The sequence below is a fragment of the Lycium barbarum genome, chromosome 3 (assembly GCF_019175385.1).
Source record: "Lycium barbarum isolate Lr01 chromosome 3, ASM1917538v2, whole genome shotgun sequence".
Classification (NCBI taxonomy): domain Eukaryota; kingdom Viridiplantae; phylum Streptophyta; class Magnoliopsida; order Solanales; family Solanaceae; genus Lycium; species Lycium barbarum.
The window spans coordinates 116,076,826-116,099,921 of NC_083339.1; the positions used below are offsets into that span (position 1 = coordinate 116,076,826).

A 23,096-nucleotide genomic window follows, 5' to 3' on the forward strand; every position below is an offset into this window, starting at 1 on the left:
ATTTTTTTTTGGATGCATTTTCTGTTTCCTTTTTTTTTTTTGTAAAGAATGAAGAAGTAAAGAGAATCGTGTCTTGACTTCAGTTGGTACCAATAATTAGTTTTGTGCATAAGAACCATCAATTTCTTCCCAGCTAACCGAGATTAACTTCAGGATAATTCCTACAGCTTCAAGTGGTACCTCAGACATATCTAAGTATCGACAAGATTTGTTCGTCTTGCTTCAAGCAAAGGTTTTGAACTATACCTATCCTTATGTTTCAAGTGCCCTCACCAGAAAGAAAGTCCCTTTTTCACACATATTCAGTATTTCTGAACTTTAGGACGTTTAGAAAATTACACTCATACTCAGAAAGATGTTCAATGCATGTAATTGTGATACCATAGGCTTGGCGGTCATATCCACTAATGTGAGAACCCTTGGCATAAGATCACGTAGGGCTTGTTATGGGTTTGTAATGTAGGCTTGGGAAAAAGGTAGGATATCATTTAGGGTAAGGAGTGACTAATCCTTCCCTGAGCGTTGCACTATGGTTGTGCTTTGTATTTGTGTGTTGTGACACTGATCCACTTCGTTTTGTTGTCCCTTTCTTTTGTACTTGTGCGACTTCCTTTGCAAGTTGGAGCCTTTTTTTTTTAGAGTTCGGGGTTGTATGCCCGAGACTCTGTGAGGATTAAGAGAATTGAACTGGGTTGTATGCCCGAAGTCTTGATGCTAATTCCGGGTTGTATGCCGGAATGTGAAAATATAAAAGGAATAACAGATTGTATGTCTGAGATCCCGAATGACTGAGTTTTTTTTTTGTGGGCTCCTTCTTGCTTTGGAGGTCGTTCTTAGCCTTTGTTTTTTGGGGACTGTTGAATCCTTTTTTTTTTTCTTTGGAAGCTTCAGCTTGGATCTCTATCCGCGGTTGCACGTTTTTAGTGCGCTCAGGGAGGTCGGGCAAAGAGAGGGATAATGCGTGTAAGCACTCAGAAATGGTATAGGCTTATGATGTGGTTGTCATAGAAAAGGCTATAGGATCAAAGGGGGAATACTAGGGATAATGTCGTTTGGTAGGCTAGAAAGGCTCAAACGGGTCAAAGAAGGCCTACGATCCTTTCCTATACCGAGTGTTACTCATAATTTCGCTTCAATAGACATTCAGGCCAAGTTCTAGATCACAATGCAATGCAATTGAACGCTATCTAAAGTTCACCACACAATGCACATGAAACAATGAGGTTGGTTTTGTTCTTGTCTTACAAGCATGCAAGAGAATTTTTCAAGTGTCACTTAAAGTGTGAATGAGAGGTACCAAAAGAATCTATGGTTTACCACGAAGTCAGTCCTCTCCATCACATTGATTGTTACTTGTTTCTTTCCTATGCACATTCCTAACTGTGTTGGTATCAACCAAGTCAAAGATATGAATCTAATTTTTTTTTTTTGTATTTTTTGAATAAGGGGTACCGAACCCAAGAAGGGTTGCCTACGTATCTCATCTTTGATGAGAATCAGGTGCGCGTAGTTCGTTCAGAGAGGTAAGAAAAGAGATTTTTTTTCTGTGATTTTCAGATTTTTTTTTTTAAATAATGAATATCGAACCCAAAAGGGCTGCCTACGTATCTCATCAAAGAAGAGAATCAGGTGTGCGTAGTTCTTGCAGATAAGATGTAAAAAAAGGTGCCGATTGAAGGCAGAGTTTTGTAGGTACTCCAACAGACGGCAAAAGGGTGTGCCAATCGTAGATACGGGGCTTTGAAAATTATGCAAGAAGGGACCAATCATAGGCTCAGAGTTTTGAAAATATCTTGACAGGCGGTCAGAAAAAGTAAGTCGATCGCAGCTAGAGCTTTGAAAATACTCTAACAGCGGCCGAGAAGAAGGATTTCAACCGTAGATGAAGCCTTGACATTACTCCAGTACGTTGACAAGATGAGAAGGTCGGACGTCGGCAGAACTTTGAGATTATTCTGCATCCATTGGCATGGTTGGCTATGAATAAATGCCAACGTCGACAGAGCTTTAAAAAAAATAATTCGCGTCCGCTGGCAAGGTCATAAGAGGGGATGTCGATCTTTACGGAGTTTCTAAAAATACTCTGCGCCTATCGGTAAGATTGCAATGATTGGGTGCCAAACTGTTTGTGGAGCTTTGACATTACTCCTTGTCAGTTGGCACGATTATTGTATAACTGAGGGGGGGGGGGGGGGGGGGGAAGGATTTACTTGCGTTGAACCCTTAGGGTTAAAAAATAAAGATCGACAAGCCAAAGTTTCACGGCTTGCGATGCTTTGGCGAAAAAGAAAAGCTTATATCCTAGAATTTGGGACCAAAGCCGGGTGATGGTTGGGGTAAGGCTGGTATTGCCGCTGTTGGGTTTTGGATTTCAAGGGGTTGATTGACGCTCTTAGAAGTCGTTTTGGAGACCGTCTTTGAACTACTGCAAAATAATTGTCCCAGTTTTTTATTCCGGTGAATTATTTGGAAACAGTAGGGAGACCGAACGCTTATGTAGGGTTGCCTACGGTGTTGTATGTGATTTGTATGAATTGGTGATTGTATTGAACAGAAGTGAGGCTATGAACAAGAGTTCGAATCTGGAAAAGTGTGTTCCGAAGATAGAAAGAATGTACAAGATTGTATTGTATTGAAAAAGATTGGTAGAATCAAAATGATGGTAGCAAAGACCGAAAATGGGTATGAAAAATAATGTGGTTGTGAGAGTGGTCGTAAAGACCAAAAATGGGTGTGAGGGTTTGGAAAGGTTCCAAGATCAACACAAGTCAACAAAAATTGTCTGATAAAGCAGACGAGGCGGAAGAAGGTATGTCTAGTATATATGTACAACTAAAGAATGTCTAATAAATATAGTATGTGAAACAAATAAAGAATATGTACTATGTAAAGATCTTGTAGCAAATAAGAATGTGTGACAAATAAAGAATGAAATTAATCCGACTAGAGCAGTGATCAAAATTATACTTACAACGGCCTAAGAATTCTAAGAGTAGATTCACCTAAGCTGATAAAGAATATTCGGACAACTGCGAGATGGCAAGTAGTAAGACTAGTCCACCAATCTCTGAAACTAAGGTGTTTGAAGAAGGTTCGAAGGAGCGCAAAGCACAACTCGCGTGCACAATGTGTGTATGTGTACGGCCAAAGACTCAATTGAAAGTGCGAGGATGATAACGTCCAAATCCACTCCTCAAAGAGAAAGTGTACACGGTCGTATGTAATATAATTTACCCAACTATGAGTCGGGATCGATCCCGCAAGGAACAATATACTAGGCGATTATGAAAGTAAGGAACTTTCACGTACCAAGCTAAGCCAAACGATATATAATATTTTGGTTTTTGAGAAAATTATAACTAATGTGAAAATGTAAACTAACCTAGAAAGCGGGTAAAATGATCAATGGCCACAAGCTTGGATACAAGGAGCTCTCAAGTAACGATCCAATATATTTTATGATATTACAACTAAGAGCGGGTTTATGTTAATAGAAAATTATTTCTAAAATCTCATTGAAAGTCTTCCAACCAAATCAATGAATTTCACTCTAAGCTTTTCCAAGCCTTAGAGTGTGATGGTAGGCACAATCAATTTAACCTCAAGTAACTATCCTCTTCCGAGCTCAAGTTATTAGATGAGTTTAATGACCCAAATTCTTGCTATTAACTCTTTTCCTAACCTCTACTTTCTTTTCCAAGCAAAGTATGGGTATTTAGGCACAAATAATGTTGTACACCATTAAATGACATTAAAGCTTGAAGAGTTAATAGAGAAACAATAAACCCACTTCATTAGAAATAACAATCATTCAATACATAAGCATAACAAGAGGTTTCATCCAACTTTGAAAATGAATATTTCCATAAACAAGATTAAAGTTATGGAATAAAATTCTACACACTTAGATATATAATACAAAGCAATGAATTGAAGAAATGAATTAAAGGTTTAAGAAATGCTCAACCAAATCTTCAACCCCAAAGTATGGTGTAGGAACCTAGTCTCCAAAACTTGTATGAAATGGCCAAAGATGAGTTTTACAAACCCTAGCATTCTATTTATAGAAGTGCCAAAACGGGAACAAAATTTGGACAAAAATACCCTGTGTGCACAACATTCTACTCGCATCTTGTGTCGCATATGCAACATGCCAGTCGCATATTGCGCCAAACTGTAGCATGTTGTGCAAATATCTCTGTCAGCACATGCTACAGCAAGTGCTGCTCGCATGCACAACATGCTGCAGCAAGTGCTACTAGCATGTGCTGCCAGAAAGTGCTTCTTGTTCTATTTTTGCTCTATTTTGCTCCGTTTTGCTCCGTTATGCTCTCAGGGCATCTTATCCTACAAAACAACATAAATACACAAAAAGTAACAACAAAAGTGCTTGAAGAGTCACAAAAGCTTAAGGAATTAGCATCGAATATCCCGTAATTTCGCGGCACATCAACACCCCCAACTTAAAGTCTTTGCTTGTCCTCAAGCAAATCAAAACCAAAATCTCAATGAGGATCCACTTTAAGCACAAAAACATGACTTTGATTGGTACCATTAATCAGGCTACAAGCATGTGAAACTTCAACCAAATAAATTCCTCATTTCAAAATACAATTTCAAGAATGCAATGGAGTTTCAAAACAATCAAGCGACAACACTCAAGCCTCAATAAGTGACTCAAAACCACTAGCTTACTAGATATGCTCATTTGACTAAACTTAGAATTTTTCAATATCACCAATCTATCGTAATCCATATGCCCTGACAAGAAATCCCCAAAATCACTATATTCACAACAACAACACAAGGGACATATACACAAAGTCACTCACACTCAACAAAGAAATTCTAGTGCTAACAAATATCACACTATAAGCTTGCCCTTATTTTCAATCATCACTAACTCAAGAACATTTGGTTGGAGATCACATAGAGACTTTTTAAGCTTGTAGTGTAGACTTAGGGAAGGGTAGGATAAGTATTTGAGAAACAAGTGACTACGCCCTCCTTGAACACTACACAATACTTTTTGTCCACTTTCCTCTTCATTTCAAAACATCACTCCTTCCTTTGCATACTAGTTTCCCCAATTATTCCAACTTCTTTTTGTGCAACCATTTTCTTGATTTTTTTTTTGGCACAAAAAGTTTGCAACCTTTTTGTGTTTTTCAAAATTTTCTTCCTTTATTTTGACTTTTACACAACACCAACCTTCACCACTTCTCAAGAAATACTAACACCCCCAACTTAGGCTTTTGGCCTCAAATTCACAATTTCATGTTCAAGGAGGGAAAGGTTCAAAAGAGAGACTTTTCATCAAAAAGGGTAAAGGCTTGTAATGTGGCAATCAAAGAAAAGGCCATAGGCTCAAATGGGGTTACTAGTGATATTATTTATGCAATGGTAGGCTAGAAAGGCTAAAGAGAATTTTTCAAAAATCACAAAGATAGCCCAAGGTCATCTCTCCAACCAACATAATCAAAATTAGCATTGAACGACTAACCGGGCAAGTTCTAGATGATAAAAATAAACACAAGAATTATTCAACAAACACTCACCACACATGGAATATGAACTAGTCAAGATGGATCAATTTTACTTCCTAAGCTAGAACAAATAGAGCAATATCTCATCATCCCAAGTAAAACTCATCTGGTAGGTAAAAAGTCACAAAATGAGCCAAAACGTTGTCACAAAAATCATTCCTTCTATGCATCTTGCTTCTCTTTTCACTTAAAATTCCACTTGGAGGGGTATGTTCAATTAAACGCTTCACATGCAAGATACTAACTCTATTAGTACCAAACAAGCCAAGAGTTTCCACAATTTTTCCTCAAAGGATCATCTACACCTAAACTACAAGACTAATTAAAGAAGCTAAGAAAGAAAATAAAATAATAAAAGTGACTAATCCACAACACGCCAACAAAACAAAATCTTCAAAAATTTGAGCAAGTTTCATTTGCAACAACGTCTATCCACAGCCACACCAACAGTCACAAAACAAACCCGACAAGGGCACACAATATCCATATATAAGACAAAAGCCCGGCAAGGGCACAATTTATGCATAACCAAAATATAATGTGCTACCACATGCCACCCCCAACTACAAACATTGCAGTGTCTTCACTGCACATAATCAAAACAAAACATAAAATAATTTGAGGGCAAATAATTTTTTTTTTGTTAGCACCTGCGACTCGCAAGCATGACCTGCGGTTCGCAGGTGATGTCACCTGATTTTTTTTTTTTGCTGTCAGCACCTGCGAAACGCAGGTATGACCTGCGAATCGCAGGTGATGTCACCTGAAAACTTTTTTCAGCAGCAACTACTGGTTTGGGGCTGCTCTAAAAACCCGACCTGCTCAAAACAACTCCAAAAATTCTAAAACTTTGTGGATTAGTAAAAAATAATCTACTAAGCTATTCTAAAAATAAATAAATTAAAAAACGACTTAAAATTTTGAAAACAATGGGTTGCCTCCCACCAAGCGCTTAAGTTAACGTCGCGGCACGACGGTTACCTTTACCACTTTTCCCTCCACTTGGAGGATATGAATTTTCGCCCCAACTTTGAATCAAGATTATGATGACGCTCATGGGGCGGTGGTAGAAAAGCAAAGAGGCAAACTCTCGGGTGTCGCATTTTGCACTTCTTGGCCCGTAAGTGAGGCATGCCATTTTGTCTTCTTGGTATAGCAAACTTCAAAATGAAAACACTTTCTTCTTCATCTCCAAAATTCTCCATAGGCTCGGTTAGTTCAACTTCCATTTCACTAACCAAGCATAATGTTGAAAAATGGTTGGAATGTGGTCTAAGGCGCTCCATTTTCAAATTCGCTCCATTTTTGACATCCTCACCCACAAATGAACTAGAGTACTCAAAAATTATTTTGTGAACCTTTTTATTCAACTCTAGTATCATTTCTTCAACTTCGGCATCTTGCATTATTTTTGGGTTGGTCGGTTGGCAATTCATCATTAGCTCTTGAAAATCAATCTTGACCACTTTTGCATTGGAAACCAACTTAAAACTACTATCCATGACTATTTGATGTTGAGCATTGCATACCTCAACTTTTGCATTCAATTTGGCTTTCAAGTCACGGATAGTAATTTCAAGTTTCTTCAACTCTTGACTTTGCTCAACATGGATTTTTAAAAATTCTTCCATCATCCTCGAAATGCCTTCACGATGATCCCCATAGGCTTCAAGTTGTTGAGCTTGAGTCATAAGCCAATCTTGGCTCACAATTTCCACTTTGTCAAGGCCTTCTTCAAGTTGAGAGTCATTCAAAGCTTGTAAAAATCCACCCTTGGAGAAATTCATGTTTTGGCCACTTTCTTGTTTACTTTTAACACCCTCAAGTTGTTGAGCATTATGAGTCTGAACCAATAATTTCATTTGATCCTCCAAGGTGTGAATATCTTTGTCATTGCAATCAATTGCTTGCCTCAAGTCATCAAGTGGTTGCCTCAAGTCCTTAACCGCTAAGTCCTGTTTTTCCACTTTTTCAAGGATGGTCTCCAACATGAGCATTATCCTCTCATTTTGAGCATTTGAGGCTTCTTCCACTTCCATATCCCTACGATTATCAAAATCAAAACTAGAACAGTCATAGTGGGGGTTCGGGGAAGGGAAGGACAAATAAGCACAATTATCCCAATGACCATTTTGACCACCACACCTATCACAAATACTCCACTCATAGGTTTGGGATTGTGCGCACAATCCGCCGCCGGGAGAATTCAAACAATTTTGCCATGAGTGTGGTCCTCCACAATAAAGACAAGGGTCATCAAAGTATGAACAACTACCATCCGACCAACTTTCATTATATGATGCCTTTTTTTATTTTATATAAAAATAAAATAAAGCAACGAAACAACAACACAAATATTCACAAGTTTGGACCAAAGCAAGCAAGCTTAAATCCCAAACTAACTCAAATACGCCAAATTGTTCCCCGGCAGCGGCGCCAAAATTGATAACGTCCAAATCCACTCCTCAAAGAGAAAGTGTACACAGTCATATGCAATAAAATTTACCCAACTATGAGTCGGGGTCAATCCCACAGGGAACAATATACTAGGCGATTAAGAAAGTAAGAAACTTTCACGTACCAAGCTAAGCCAAACGATAGATAATATTTTGGTTTTTGAGAAAATTATAACTAATGCGGAAATGTAAACTAACCTAGAAAGCGGGTAAAATGATCAATGGCCACAAGCTTGGATACAAGGAGCTCTCAAGTAACGATCCAATATATTTTATGATATTACAACTAAGAGCGGGTTTATGTTAATAGAAAATGATTTCTAAAATCTCATTGAAAGTCTTCCAACCAAATCAATGAATTTCACTCTAAGCTTTTCCAAGCCTTAGTGTGATGGTAGGCACAATCAATTTAACCTCAAGTAACTATCCTCTTCCGAGCTTAAGTTATTAGATGGGTTTAATGACCCTAATTGTTGCTATTAACTCTTTTCCTAACCTCTACTTTCTTTTCCAAGTAAAGTATGGGTATTTAGGCACAAATAATGTTGTACACCATTAAATGATATTAAAGCTTGAAGAGCTAATAGAGAAACAATAAACCACTTGATTAGAAATAACAATCATTCAATACATAAGCATAACAAGAGGTTTCATCAAGCTTTGCAAATGAATATTTCCATAAACAAGATTAAAGTTATGGAATAAAATTCTACACACTTAGATATATAATACAAAGCAATGAATTAAAGAAATGAATTAAAGGTTTAAGAAATGCTCAACCAAATCTTCAAATCTTCAACCCCAAAGTGTGGTGTAGGAACCTAGTCTCCAAAACTTGTACGAAATGGCCAAAGATGAGTTTTACAAACACTAGCATTCTATTTATAGAAGTGCCAACACGGGAACAAAATCTGGAAAAAAATAACCTGCGTGCACAACATGATACTCGCATTTTGTGTCGCATGTGCAACATGCCAGTCGCATGTTGCACCAAACTGTAGCATGTTGTGCAAATATCTCTGTCAGCACATGCTGCAGCAAGTGCTACTAGCATGTGCTGCCAGAAAGTGTTTCTTGTTCTATTTTTGCTCTATTTTGCTCCGTTATGATCTCCGGGCATCTTATCCTACAAAACAACATAAATACACAAAAAATAACAACAAAAGTGCTTGAAGAGTCACAAAAGCTTAAGGAATTAGCATCGAATATCCCGTAATTTCGCGGCACATCAGAGGACAGTATAACGAAAGCAGTAACATGTAATGTCTTCAAACAAATAAAGAACACGAGTTTGGCTTTGCTCGCGTCCTTTTAAAGATAATATTGTAGCAGTTCATGATATATATTACAAGTAATAATAATAAAAACAGATAAATAATCACATATCCCTCAAGTGCTCACTTAAACAAAGTCTGTTAAGGTCAAAACCTAGGTAATCCCCAGCGGAGTCGCCATTCTGTTACGCCCTATTTTGAACGGGTCTAATATAGTTTGCAACTTCCCGGTTCTTCTAACTGATATAAAAGGGTTAGAGTCGCCACCTAATTTTTAAGGAAAAATAGGAAACCTATATGTATTTGTGTGTCTACTCCATTTTAGTCCATGAAATCTATGAGATTCTAGATAAGGGTTTTATTTACCCCGAGGGGAAGGTATTATTAAGCATCCCTCAGAGCCCGTCCGAAGACAGTCCTTAAACTTAGTTTGACTGAACACTGGAGGGGGATTATCTATCTGTTTATCATTATTATTACCTGTTTGCAAAATATTATGATTTCATGAAAAGCTACACTAAGTGATAATATACTAAGTATATACAGTGTATAAAAAATATATTTATATCAAGTGTCAAGTATTTGTAAAGAATGTATAGTAAAAAAGAATATATAAAAGAGTATAATGAGAATGTACCTCGTAAGTATAAAAGTATATCTGTAAGTACAAAAAGTGTATATATATGTTAGTGTAAAGAATGTGTAACTATATTAAGAATATAAAAAAAAATGTAAGACTATGTAAAAAATTAATATATCAAGGATATAAAGAATGTGCATCTATGTAAGAATGTATGGATATTAAATAAATAAAGAATGTATTTTCAAGAATAAAAGAGTGTATATCAAACATAAAATGTCTAAAGAATTGTATAACTAGGTATATTAGTCCATAAAGAATGTAAAAAATAATCTACGAATATTCATTGGTGTAAAGAGTTTATATAGCAAAATTATTCAGAAAAGTAAAGTTTATTTGACTTGTTTCTACTGTTTAGTTAAAAAGAGTGTTTGTTTAATGAATATCCTATCAAAAGAATAAGCAACAAAATAATTGTAAAGAGTATTGGTAAAAAATAAGTATAAGGGATTGTGGATAAAAAATGAGTGAAAATGTGTAATACCTCTAAAGAATAAAAGATTTGTAAATGGACGACTTAATATTTGCCTAGCGTCAAAATGTGGATTTAACTTAATTAAAATATATATTAGTGTACACGAAACAATATAAAATATAAGTTGTATTAAGAGTGTATAAAGAATAGAAAATAAAGGATGGACTAGTATTTTTGCATAATCGTCAAAAGTGTGAATTTATTTAACAAAGTGTTTATACCAAATCAATTTAACACAGTTATGAAAGTATTGACGGCCTAAGTCTTGCCTAAAGCGAATGACAATTTTAAGTTTAACAAACAAGGGGACAAGTAAATAAATATATCAACCCGTCATTCCAAAAATAAAATTTCCACTATACGATAAGTTTATGTTTTGTACAGTTAAAAAAATATGCGGAAAGTAAATACAAACAGTGATTCGATGAAGTCTTCGGGTTCCTTCCGAGCGTAATCTTCGGGATGTATCTCCGGGTACCTATATAAACACTTAGTAAAAATGTTAGTAAGAGAATAAATAACTATCGGATGAATTAAAGAAATAATGAATAAACTTAAAATAAAAAACCCGTCTTTTGTACATGGGAGGCCTTGGAAATCGACGGAAATTTCTTTATCGGCCATTTGGGTTTAGTATTCGCCCAAATGAATTTAAATGAATTTGACAAAAAATGTAACAATACAGTTGGCCGTCGGAAGTATTTTCCGGGCACAGAACCAACAATGATATTTGTAAAAATAATGTAAAATGTGTAAAATCAGTCCAAACAATTAACAACAATGTGACAGTAGTAAAACCATTTGAAAAATGACAGAGGTTGTCCGGGAAGTGTCATAAAATAGTCAACGGAGAATAAAATCAATCCCTTGTGGAGCAACCATCAATCAAACAGAACAACAACAACCTAACATTAACACCAATAGGCAGTAACGGAAATAATAGCAAAACAAATCATCAATGGTAATACTTGGAGCAAAAATAATCACGAACAAAACTTGAGGATCGTCGGAGTTTCATTGGAAAAATCCAAACTCGGCCAAATCGATCAATTTGCAACAAACAATGAAATAGGGGTGAAAAACAGTAGCAAAACAAGAGTGTAACAGCCAACTTCATCAACTATAAATAGAAAATATGGAGCAGCAACAATGAAGTTTTACATTTTCCGACCAGCCCGACAACAATGGAAAATCAACCAGATCTGCTGGTCTTTGTTGTAGCTATTATCAAGCCAAAAAAAAATCAGTAGGGAGAGACGAGAGAGAGCAGTGGGGAAGAGAGGAAAGGGAATGGGTTTATGCATTGGTGGTGGCTGTTTGGTTGTTCTTGGTTCGCCGGTGGTGGCGCTGGTCAGTGACGGGATGGAGAACGAAAGGGGAGAAGAAGTGGGGGTATTGTGGGCTGATGGTTAGAAGTTCACCGGAGCTCCGAGCTCCGGTGTGGAGGGTTGGCGGCGGCTTTGGAGTGGTGGTATGCGGGCTGGAAAGTGAAGGAGGAAGAAGCAGTGAGGCGGGGAAGCGAAGTGGGGGGGGGGGGGGGCAACGAAGTGACAGTTGTGGTAGTGGTGGTTTGTGGGGTGAAGTTCGCCGGCGGTGGTAGCGAGGGTAGCGGTTGGCGGCTGAAAGAGAAGTGGAGGAGAAGGTTTAGGATTTTATTAGAAGGGAGAGAAGGCCAAATCTGAAAATTAAGTTGTGTAGTGTGTGTAAGTGAAGATGTGTAGAAAATTAAATTAACCCCCCAACTTCTTTTATAAAACAAAGTGGCCCTTTTTATTGTCCAAATAATATAAGAGTGCACCCCTTTGTCCCCTTTACCTCTTTTAACTAATGTGTAAAGATACATTAACCAATGGATCAAGAACCCAATCCATCACCTCAAGTGTCAACTTTTAAAAAGGTGACGAGACCTTGACTTGATCGAATTCTTGCTCTGTGTTTAAAAATTACTAGCTCCGATTTTCTCTGCACTGTCGGACTGTACTAAAATATAGTTAATTAATACATGTGTAAGTATAAAAATGTAATTATTAATGTATAAGATATGAAAATGTACTACTATAAAATTAAGAAAAAATTATTAATTGCACAAAAATGGTAGTATTACGCTGTACATGTGCAAAATAATGATTCTTGAAAAATGACAATAAATTGATAAAATTCCTAAAATAAGGATAATCATCAATAAATTGTCGAAAAATGTGTAAAAAATGTATTTCGCGCTCTTTAACGAATCATTCCCCCCCCCCCCCCCCCCCAAAAACGTTAATTTTAAGCACGCCGAGCCAAAATTAGGTGTCAACACCGTCTGGACCGAAATTTGGGAATTATACCTGGTTTGGGCTAAAATTTGGCTTGGGGAGTTGAGGAGAACTCTCCAGAATTTTGGAGAGTATTTGGGGTGTTGGGTGAAGAAAATAAGGGGTAAGCCCCTTTAAAGAGTGGTCCATGTTCTGCTTGGACCGACTTAAAATTCCTTCAGCGCGATCGCGCCTCCTCTGGGCGCGTTCGCACTGGCTTAATTTTTCTGCCTGCGTGTTCATTCAGTAGAAAGGTCATAACTCTTGATCCCGATATTGTGTGAGGGCCTACAACCTATGATTGGAAAGCTCTTTCAATTATCTACAACTTTCATTCTTGGTGTGTTTCCAAATTCCAAACTTATAATATCGTTTTGGCCCCTCCAAGTCAGATCATCCGAAAATGTTTCCTTAAGTCGTCCTTTTGGAGGGCTTATGCCCATATTTGACTTAAGAGTCCTTCTTAGTAGGGGTGGGCGTTCGGTTCTTCGGTTCAGTTTTATCAAACTTCGGTTCGGCTATTTCGGTTTCGGTTTCAGTTTTTTTAAGGTGGACACCGAACACCGAACCAAACTAGTTCGGTTCGGTTCTTTCGGTTTCGGTTTTTTGAAGTTTGGTACGATTCGGTTTCGGTTTTTTCAATTCGGTTTTTTTGATATGATATTAGAAGCGATTCCATTTACACTAATTCATATTATCAAAAGCAACAAAACATAAAAATGACAAATTAAAATCAAAATCAAACAAACAAGATACACAAGAAACAGAAACCATAACAATAATATAGGATTACTAGGTGTTATATACATACAGTAAGAATAATTAAGAAAACACATAAAGGACATACATTAATCCTAAAGACACATTCTAGTCACCTTTCTTTGTTAAGGATATTTGATTTTCTCAACTGAAGTGAAAAATTAGGGATACAAAAGCAAAAGAGAGGTTGTTACAATTGGGTTTTTTTTTTTTGGCTTAAACTTAATGGGCCTAGACTATTTTTTTTTTGGATAATGTATTAAATTTCGGTTCTTTGGTTCAGTTTCGTCAAAGTTCGGTTTGACTATTTCGGTTTTGATTTTTTGAAGGTAGACACCGAACACCGAACCAAACTAGTTCGGTTCGGTCCGGTTTTTCAATTTTCGGTATTTATGCCCAGCCCTACTTCTTAGGACTTTCTCAACTTTCCATGTACTACTTATATATCTCTTCATATGTCCTTTATAAAACCCCGACATGTGGGCCCCACTTAGCTTACAGTAACGAGGGCTTTTATCAAGCAACGTACAACCTGATTTACACCATATGGTCTCCAAATGTCATTTGTATATTATTATTACACTCTTATAATATAACCTTCATCCTTAAACCGGGCCTCAAAATTGCTCAGCGCGTTCGCGCCTTGTGGTGGCGCGTTCGCGCTATGTTGGCCCTTGGCCTTCTGCGCCACTCCCTGGCGCGTTCGCGCAGACCATTTTTCTAGCCTGCTAGCTTGACTTGTAACGTCCATATCTCCTTACCTCGATGTCCTATTGAGGAGCGGTTTGTTGCGTTAGAAACTAGACTTCTCGAGCTTCACTTTAGGCTTTTGTTTGACTTCGAAACTCTTAATGCATTCAGAGATATTCTTTCTCCCAGTTAGACCAAAATTTTCCGTTCCAGACCTTGCCCAACTTTCCTTCAAAGCCTCGGAAGCTTAATCTCAATTCACTTGTTTTCCCATCCTTCTATAACCTGTTACGTGAACTCGAACTCTTATAATTATAAAACAAGCACCTATGATCTTGCATCTTCTCGACAATAACTCCGATGTCTGCAATTGAATAGCTGACACCTAACGAATCTCAACGTGCAGAAACTACGGGGTGTAACGAAAAATACCCCTCTACTTTCATAAATTGGCTACTTTTACCCTCTGTTACAAGTTGAGGCCAAATCTACCCCTCCCGTTACAAGTTGGAGCCAAATCTACCCCTACCGTTAGCAAAGTTTCAAAAATACTCCTCATTTCTAACATATTCCCACATAAGCAAGCCTAGTCATTGGAATTTGGTGACATGGACGCCACATGACATTTAACTTATTCTATGTGGTGCCTACGTGGCAATTTTTTAAAAAGCAATATGGAAAATTGATTTTAAAAAAAAAAAAACTAATCTGGGTAAAATGGCTTTTATTAAAAATCTGAAACATTTTTGATTTATAAAACCCTTTTTTTAAAAATATATTCTCAAAAATTGGAAAAATGATTTTTTTAATCTGAAAATCTGTAAAGTACTCCCTCTGTTTCAATTTATATGAACCTATTTCCTTTTTAATCTGTGCCAAAATGAATGACCTCTTTCCTAATTTGGAAACAAATTCACTTTATGAAATGATTTACAGCCACACAAATATTCAAGACTTATTTTGAACCACAAGTTTCAAAAGTCTTCACTTTTTCTTAAATGTCGTGCCCAGTCAAATGGGTTCATATAAATTGAAACGGAGGGAGTATTTTTTTTTTAAAAAAAAGTGTCCGAAAAAACTTTTTTTTTTTAAATCTGTATTAATTTTAAAAATAAATCTGAAAGAACTGATTTAAAAAATAAATAAATCCAATTTTCCATTTTTTTTAAGAAGCGGGTTTAATAAAATAAAATAAAATCAGATTCTTAATAAAAGCCATTTTTTCGAGATTTGTTTTTAGAAAACCAATTTTCGAGATTGTTTTTAAAAAGTTTGTCACGTAAGCACCACATAAAATAAGTTAAATGCCATGTGGCGTGTATGTCACCCAATTCAATGACTAGACTTGCTTATGTGGGAATATGTTAGAAATGAGGGGTATTTTTGAAACTTTGCTAACGGTAGGGGTATTTTTGGCTCCAAATTGTAACGGGAGGGGTATGACCCCAACTTGTAACGGAGGGTAAAGTAGCTAATTTATGAAAGTAGAGAGATATTTTTGACTCCTTTCTCTTTAAAATAATATAGATAAAGATAGATAGGTATTTTTCTTCAATGATATACATAGAGATGTATATTTGGCCGACCAACCAAATAAGTAACGTGCCCTTAAATTGAGTTCTTTTGCTAACTATAAAGACAAGGACAGAAGTAAACATTTTTGGCATACAAGAGAAAATTTGGGCGTTTTTTGTTTAATTTTTAACAAGAAATGAAAGGACAAAAATCATTTCCGCCCAAGCATTTACTAAAAAGGGGGAAAAATAAAAAATTTAAAACAACTTCGTGTTTTTATCTTTCATGCCAAAACCAATAATAGAAATCCAGCACCTTAGGGATTAGTAATCATCAGAATACCTTGTTGTTACTTCTGCACCAATCTGTTAATTCAATGAAACTCCCTCTTTCTCATAAATGTGACATTTTTCAATTTTCAAGATTCAAACTAAGTAAATATTGATTCATATTTTAATATATATATATATATATATATTTTATTATATTGACATGAGAAAAATTATAATTTTTAATACTTTTCGTATAGTATTTGATTATTTAAATTTTACTTTTAAAATATCAAACTAATTTGATGCAATTTGACTTTAAAAATTAGTCAATTGACTCTAAAAAGTAAAAAGTGTCCAAATAAATTGAGACAGAGAGGGTTTATATATTATTATGAGAAAAATGATATGGTCAAGGTTTAACTTGGATAAATATGAATGGATGTAAATTGGATAAATGTATAGGCTAATATCACTTCCACTTGGCAACATAGGCTCCACGGTCTACTCTTCCACATTCAAATTAAGTACATTCTTAGATCTGCTGTGTCAAGTCCGTTAAACTCTGGAACTGAATCATTTGATGTTTGCTTTTAATACGAGTAGAATATATATATGTCATCAACTAGGTGAAAGCAAAGCTAATACATTCTGCTGCAATTCCCAGTTGACATCTCCATATAACTTGTACACAAAGGAACAGATTACCAAAGAAAAAGAAACAAAAATGTGGCTGTTCAAGAGGAAAGGGGCATCTGGATTTTCGTCTTCTTCCACCGCTGAGGAAGTAACTCAAGGAATTGATGGCTCTGGTCTTACTGCCATTGTCACAGGTTCCATTCTTGAAAATTTGCTTTTTGATTTCCTTCCTGTAATGGTTAAATTGTTTTGTCCGAAACAGCCTACCTACCTTCCAGGGATCACATTGTGGGATTCCACTGGGTATGTTGTTGTTTGTTCCTATAATGGTTAAATTGGGTACCGATTAGTAGTATTATAGTTGGTGACATGCAAATTGCATGATGCAATGGGTGTCTGTATTCGCCTTTTCCCCTTATTATGTCAAAATAGAAAAAGGTGATGCCTTTATGGACTAATAGGTATAAACCAAACATTTCACGTAGAAAATCTTTGGGCTGTGCTGTGCTTGCATATGATTTTTGTCCTAATCAATGGGCAAAATTGGCCCTGCCTAGAGATGCCTGGAGCCTTATCCAATTTCATTAGGTAGAGTGTGTTGTCGGTGTGCCCTAGCGATTAATGGGGTTTTGGGTGAAAACCATTAGCTGATTTTTTCATATTTGGCTAAGACTTAGTGGGCAGAGTTACTCACTACCCGGGCGCCACTATTATATACAATAAAATGAGAGAGTGGGTGGTAATAGTGACTGGTGGCAATCCTTTTCAACCTCATGTATTTATGGAGCTCTTGGAATTAGATGAAAAATTCATCTAAAACTACCATGTACTACTTTAATATGGAACCTTTCAATGGTATTTATCTTATGGATTTGGATAAACTTCAATTTGTACCAGAGAGACATAAGGGGTAATTGAATTTCATTCAGAATCTTCTGATCTACACTGAAAAATATGAAACATTGAATTCCCAATTACATGTCAAAGACCTGGTTACCAATGCTTCTTTGGCCCATGTAATGCAAATCTGGTCAATGCATAGATTGGACTATTGCAGACGCCGGAAACAATAATATGCAATTTAAGGTAGCGGTGAATACTAATTAGAACATTTCTCGTTCTCCTTGTAGATCAAGTGTCTGAGACAAAAACAGATAATCCTATATTGGTTAACTTTAATTGATCCTTATGACACATTCTTATGTTAACTCTTCTTCATTTTCCATACTGTGGCTGCTAGAGGTTTATGGTAAACAGTGAGATTGACATTACTACTGTAAATACGTGTATACAGTTGAGGTTACACTTAAATCTCTTAGGTAAAGTGTGTGCAGTAAATGTGAATCATCTAGCAGTATTTGGTTTGCTCATGAACATCGATTTGCAGGAGCATCAAGTGGTATTGGTTCTGAAACTAGCCGTGTTCTTGCCCTGCGTGGAGTTCATGTCATCATGGCTGTCCGGAATATGACTGCTGGAAAAGATGTTAGAGAAGCAATAGTTAAGGAAATCCCTGCTGCTAAAGTTGATACCATGGAGTTAGATCTTAGCTCATTGGCATCAGTGAAGAAATTTGCTTCCGACTATAAATCATCAGGTCGCCAATTGAACCTTTTAATGTAAGTGATGAATAAGAGTTGTAATCACATAGCTGAAGACTGCAGTTTTACTACCTATGACTCTTCAAATAGCTTTGTTCTTCTGCATGAATCCCTTCCCTCTTCTTATCTATCCATGCACGTCTATTAACATAATCTTTTTCTTTGAAAGTAATAATGCAGGAATCATGGCAACTCCCTTTATGCTCTCAAAAGACAACATAGAGCTGCAATTTGCCACAAATCATCTAGGTAAGAACTGTTTGTTAATGTATGTTTCTGCGCAGAAGATACTGTTGATGTTTTGCAGTAGAAGAGAACCTGAAATAGTTCCATCTTCTTTATTTATTTATTTTTCATTCAAGCAACAGTTCATTTTATAAAATAAAGCATCTAAATCCAAATTATCGCCCTTCGTAATTTTACTGAAATGAAGATTCAGTTCTCGCTTAAAGGAGATCAATAGTTGATTCTCCATACTCTTTTCATCTTAGGATTCAGTTATAAATGCACACGCAAAAGACCATCTGACACCTAAATTTACTTGCATATGCAACACTGTTACTAGGGTGATAAATCATGATTCTAAAATCACACTGGTAAGATGACAAATAATATCCCGTTAGTCCATACTTTGTCATCGTACTCTTCAGTAATACAAGACACACTTGACAAACCTAATAAGATTGGTAGACTGTTTTAGATATATTGTGAACTTTCAAGAGCGACATTCATACTTCCTGTTAATTTATCTTAGCCATAATAATTCTTCTTTCTTGTGTTCGCAGGTCATTTTCTTTTGACAAATTTGTTGTTGGAGAAGATGAAGGAAACAGCACGTAAAACAAAGATAGGGGGAAGGATTGTGAATGTTTCATCAGAGGCTCATCGATTTGCGTATAGCGAAGGAATTCGGTTTGACAAAATTAATGACCCCAAAAGGTAATCTAGTTATATTTTGGTGCCGAATTAAGTTTTCTTGATTGTAAGATAAACCTGAATTTACTCAAATTCATCACTTGCTTGACGACTTCTGTAATCATCCTGGAATTGTGACAATTACTGTCTAATAGTTCCAGTAGTTCCATGCGAGTGTATAATATATTAATATAGATTACGATCATACCAGGATGAGTATTTGCAATTTGTTACAGGTTCTTAGTTGACCATCTCTTGTTAATTCTGGTGTCCTAGATTCTCTGACAACACCTTGAAGTTCCTTCATGATATGTTTCGATATGTTGTTCACCTGGCAAGCACGGGATGTTATACTCTCCGTACTTTAACTTTAATAGTATGAATTATTTTAGAATATCCCAAATTTTTGGTCACATCATTTGACTAACTGATCACTTATCTTATTTGGTTTCCTGTACGGTTAATAAATTTCTCATCACTACTCTTGATTCTTGAACTAACTAAAAAGGACAAGCTTTTTGTGCTCAAAATTGTTGATCCAATGATCTCTTTTTCACTTACCATGAATACATTTGCATGATGAAATAGTTTTCTCCCCTGGAAAATTGATTTTTCACTGCTGTTGTTTGTTATTTAATCTGCAGCTACAGCAGCTGGGGTGCTTATGGCCAGTCAAAGCTGGCCAACATACTGCACGCAAATGAGCTCACAAGACGCGTAAAGGTGCGTTCTCAAACAAAAAAGATTCATTCTCAGATACTGCTTTTCATTCCGATTTCTAGCAGTTCTTGTGTAGTCATGATATATGTCTCCATTACTAGAGGCAAACACATACCCCCTCCGTCTCAAATTATCTGTCGTGATTATCTTTTACAAGCCCCTTAAGAAATGTTCATTTGGAGGTTTTTTTTGACTATTTTACCCTTATCTATGTCTTGAGATATAATCTCTCTTCATGAAATATTTACTCTATCTATGTGCTATCTCCCCAAAATTTAGGTGTTTGCAGTCTCCAAGAACAATTACTATTAGTGGTAAAATGAGAAAAAAATAATTAATTTTGTTTTGAACTTCAAAAATGACAAATAATTTGAGACAACTATTTTTCAGAAATCACGATAGATAATTTGAGATGTAGGGAGTATATTTCTTGGTGAATAATTGGATATTCCTTTTTCCACATCAAGAATTCTGGGTTTGAGTCTCTGACTTCTGTAGTCCAATCACAGCTTTGGACGAGGGGTCCATGCCATTCAATTGAACTCTGAATATTTGAGTTATCTTTATTTCAAACAGGAAGATGGAGTAGATATAACTGCAAATTCACTTCATCCTGGAACGATCACAACCAATCTTTTCCGTCATATGGGTGTTTTTAATGGTAGTAAGATTCTCTTTTCTTCCTTTTCTATTTTGTAGCTGGTGTCTGATTAATATGAATGGTATGTACAGTTAGTTAGCTATTTCCTTTGTCTGGAAGAAAGCCCCTAGTGCTCTCACTAATACTAATTCATGGCATAATGAGCAAAAGGCAGTCACATTTTATTTGTAGATTTGTGGTGCGTCATGGCATTTCTTTTTTTAACATTTGACAAAATTATGTGGTGAGACATGGCATTTCTTTTTCTAACATTTGACAAAATTAAGTCTTAGTCTATGTTGACAAGTCCCCCTAGCTCTTTCCTTTTTGTTTCTTTCTCCTTGTTTTTTTCTCAAGGTGGGGTGGAGAGCGAGGGGGATCGTTAAGAACTTGGCCTCTACTAATTTGACAAAGGATACGGGGTTGGAATTGAACCCTTGCACTAAGTCTAATGGTCATTATTGAGCCACCAGATCGTCCCATTGCTGACTTTGCATAGCTTTGTGGCATACACATCTCCATGACGTTTAACTTCAGACAGTTATATATAGGAGAGAATAACAAAAATAGCCCCTTATGCTTTCGGGCAGGTTCAAAATGATCTCTTAAATACTCATGAACAGTTTTGGTCCATCTTTCAAATAATTAACAAACTTTGACCTTTACATTCACCAGGAAACTGGGGATTTTCTTATTTTTTTTTTAACCAGAAGCACCAAGTATGTCCCGTCAATTGTTAGAAACCGCAACACCAAAAACTACATTTGACATCATAAATAGGAAAAAAAAAAAAAACGCAACTGCACCTGGAAAATCGGCTCCAAACTTTAGAAATAGACCAAAACTAGCATAAACTGCACTTCTAGATGTGAGTTGTTAATCCTTTTTCTCACAGCTAATTTAACGACCAGAGTTGAGACCAAAAATGCTCTCTTTTGATAGACTTAAAGGGACCAAAACTGCTCAATAGTACATTAAAGGGACCATTATTGACCGCCCCAGTACATAAGGGACCATGTTTGTCATTTTCTCTTACATAGAGTTCTAAGCCCACAGGTCGTCGTAGAATATTTATTTGTTCCACATGCTACCTGCAGAGAAGTGAACATGAAATTTCCTTTCTGTTTATTACAGGTCTTGTAGGCAGTCTTGGAAAGCTTTTGCTAAAAAATGTTCAACAGGTATATTCTGCGATGAAGCATTTAAATTTGCAGTATGCACAGATTCTTTTGCAATTTCTATACACTGGAGAGAATTTTGACATCTTCCAGAGCAAGAAGTTTTGCTCATGCTGGGGAAAAGGCCTAAATAGTTTTGAGCATATAGTACCACTTCTTGCTATCAGAAGGTTTTATCTTAGGGTCTTTAATGATCTTCTCGTGAATTAGTTAGACAAACATCCATCAGACTCATATAGGAACATAATTTGTATTTCCTTAGCATTCACATAAAATTCCCTGCTATATTCACTGAAAATGTAGAAAATGGAACCTGATTAAGAAATTCCCAGAAGGTAAGTCGATAAACAAACCAGAGGATGATTTGTCAATGCAGAATAACTTGGTCTCTAATACTCTTTTCATGACAAACATGACCGTGGCTCAGACGAAGAAAAAGATTCTCTAAATAGATTATTGAAACCATGACGCCATGGAAAATGAGGAGTTTTAACATCCCTTTTTCCTCTTCTCTAGGGAGCATCAACCACCTGTTATCTTGCATTGAATCCACAAGTGAAGGGGGTAAGTGGTGAATATTTTTCGGACAACAATTTGGCGACAACAACAGCCATGGGTAAAGATATGGATTTAGCTAAGAGGCTCTGGGATTTTAGTATGGATTTGCTCGAGTAACAGATAACATGTTGTGCCAGGAAAATAGATAAGTAACTTTGTATCTGGTTGTTTGTGATCTTATCAATGGATAGGAATTGGAGATGTATATCGTGCTGTGTTCTTAAGATTATTCAAATTAATATTCAGCTTTCTAGCAGATGTTCAACGTCTCTGGCAACCTATAATATTATCATGTCACTTGATGGTAATTGCATGTAATCTATTTAATAAGCATTCATAGGTAACCTGTAATAAATGGTAAGCAGCATGTTATAACAAAATTAATGATGGTGTAAGAAAATTACATTGTTAATCTATACTCCCTCGATCTTAATATATTTCTCACATTTCACTTTTTGAGAGTCAAACTAATAGAGTTATGACTGTAAGCACTGAAATTTAGTCGAACTTAAATCCACAAATTAATTTTGATTTCATTCTAAATTCGAGATGTATTGGTCCAAACAAATATTATGGACTAATATAATCAGATTAATTGCTTAGGTCCGATATTGATTTAATTAAAAGACCGATTCAATTGGGCTAGTCTATCTCATCAGACTTCACATGATGAGCCCACTTTATTATCCCAAGGTCCATCCATGTATCAAATGACGTGGCGCGCCAAGTCAAGTCAAGGACCAATAAAATCGTGTCACATGCATATTTTTTACAGGAAGTCGGTTTTTTACATTTCTAATTTTAAAATTATTTTAATTAGAAAACCGACGGATGACGTCAGTTTTTTTGGCAGAATTTTGAAAATATATATCCGCCAAAAAAATAATAATTAATATAAAACCGACGGACGACGTCGGTTTTATT

General features: G+C 36.2%; 1 protein-coding gene across 1 annotated transcript; it reads left to right on the forward strand.

Moving 5' to 3' along the window:
- The first annotated feature begins 16,375 nt into the window (after positions 1-16,375).
- On the forward strand, positions 16,376-22,430 carry LOC132631940 (short-chain dehydrogenase TIC 32, chloroplastic-like). Its single transcript, XM_060347695.1, has 8 exons — positions 16,376-16,754; positions 17,948-18,179; positions 18,331-18,410; positions 18,947-19,100; positions 19,721-19,799; positions 20,373-20,457; positions 21,571-21,617; positions 22,131-22,430. The coding sequence occupies exons 1-8, from the start codon at positions 16,505-16,507 to the stop codon at positions 22,287-22,289; spliced, it is 1,086 nt and encodes a 361-aa protein (XP_060203678.1). The 5' UTR covers positions 16,376-16,504; the 3' UTR covers positions 22,290-22,430.
- Positions 22,431-23,096: the final 666 nt, after the last annotated feature.

Excerpts from the sequence above, each read along its gene's own strand:
- LOC132631940 (XM_060347695.1), top strand. The coding sequence starts at position 16,505 with ATGTTTGCTTTTAATACGAGTAGAATATATATATGTCATCAACTAGGT. Across the intron at positions 18,411-18,946 it reads ATTTGCCACAAATCATCTAG|GTCATTTTCTTTTGACAAAT; the intron begins GTAAGAACTGTT and ends TTGTGTTCGCAG. Across the intron at positions 19,101-19,720 it reads AAAATTAATGACCCCAAAAG|CTACAGCAGCTGGGGTGCTT; the intron begins GTAATCTAGTTA and ends TTTAATCTGCAG.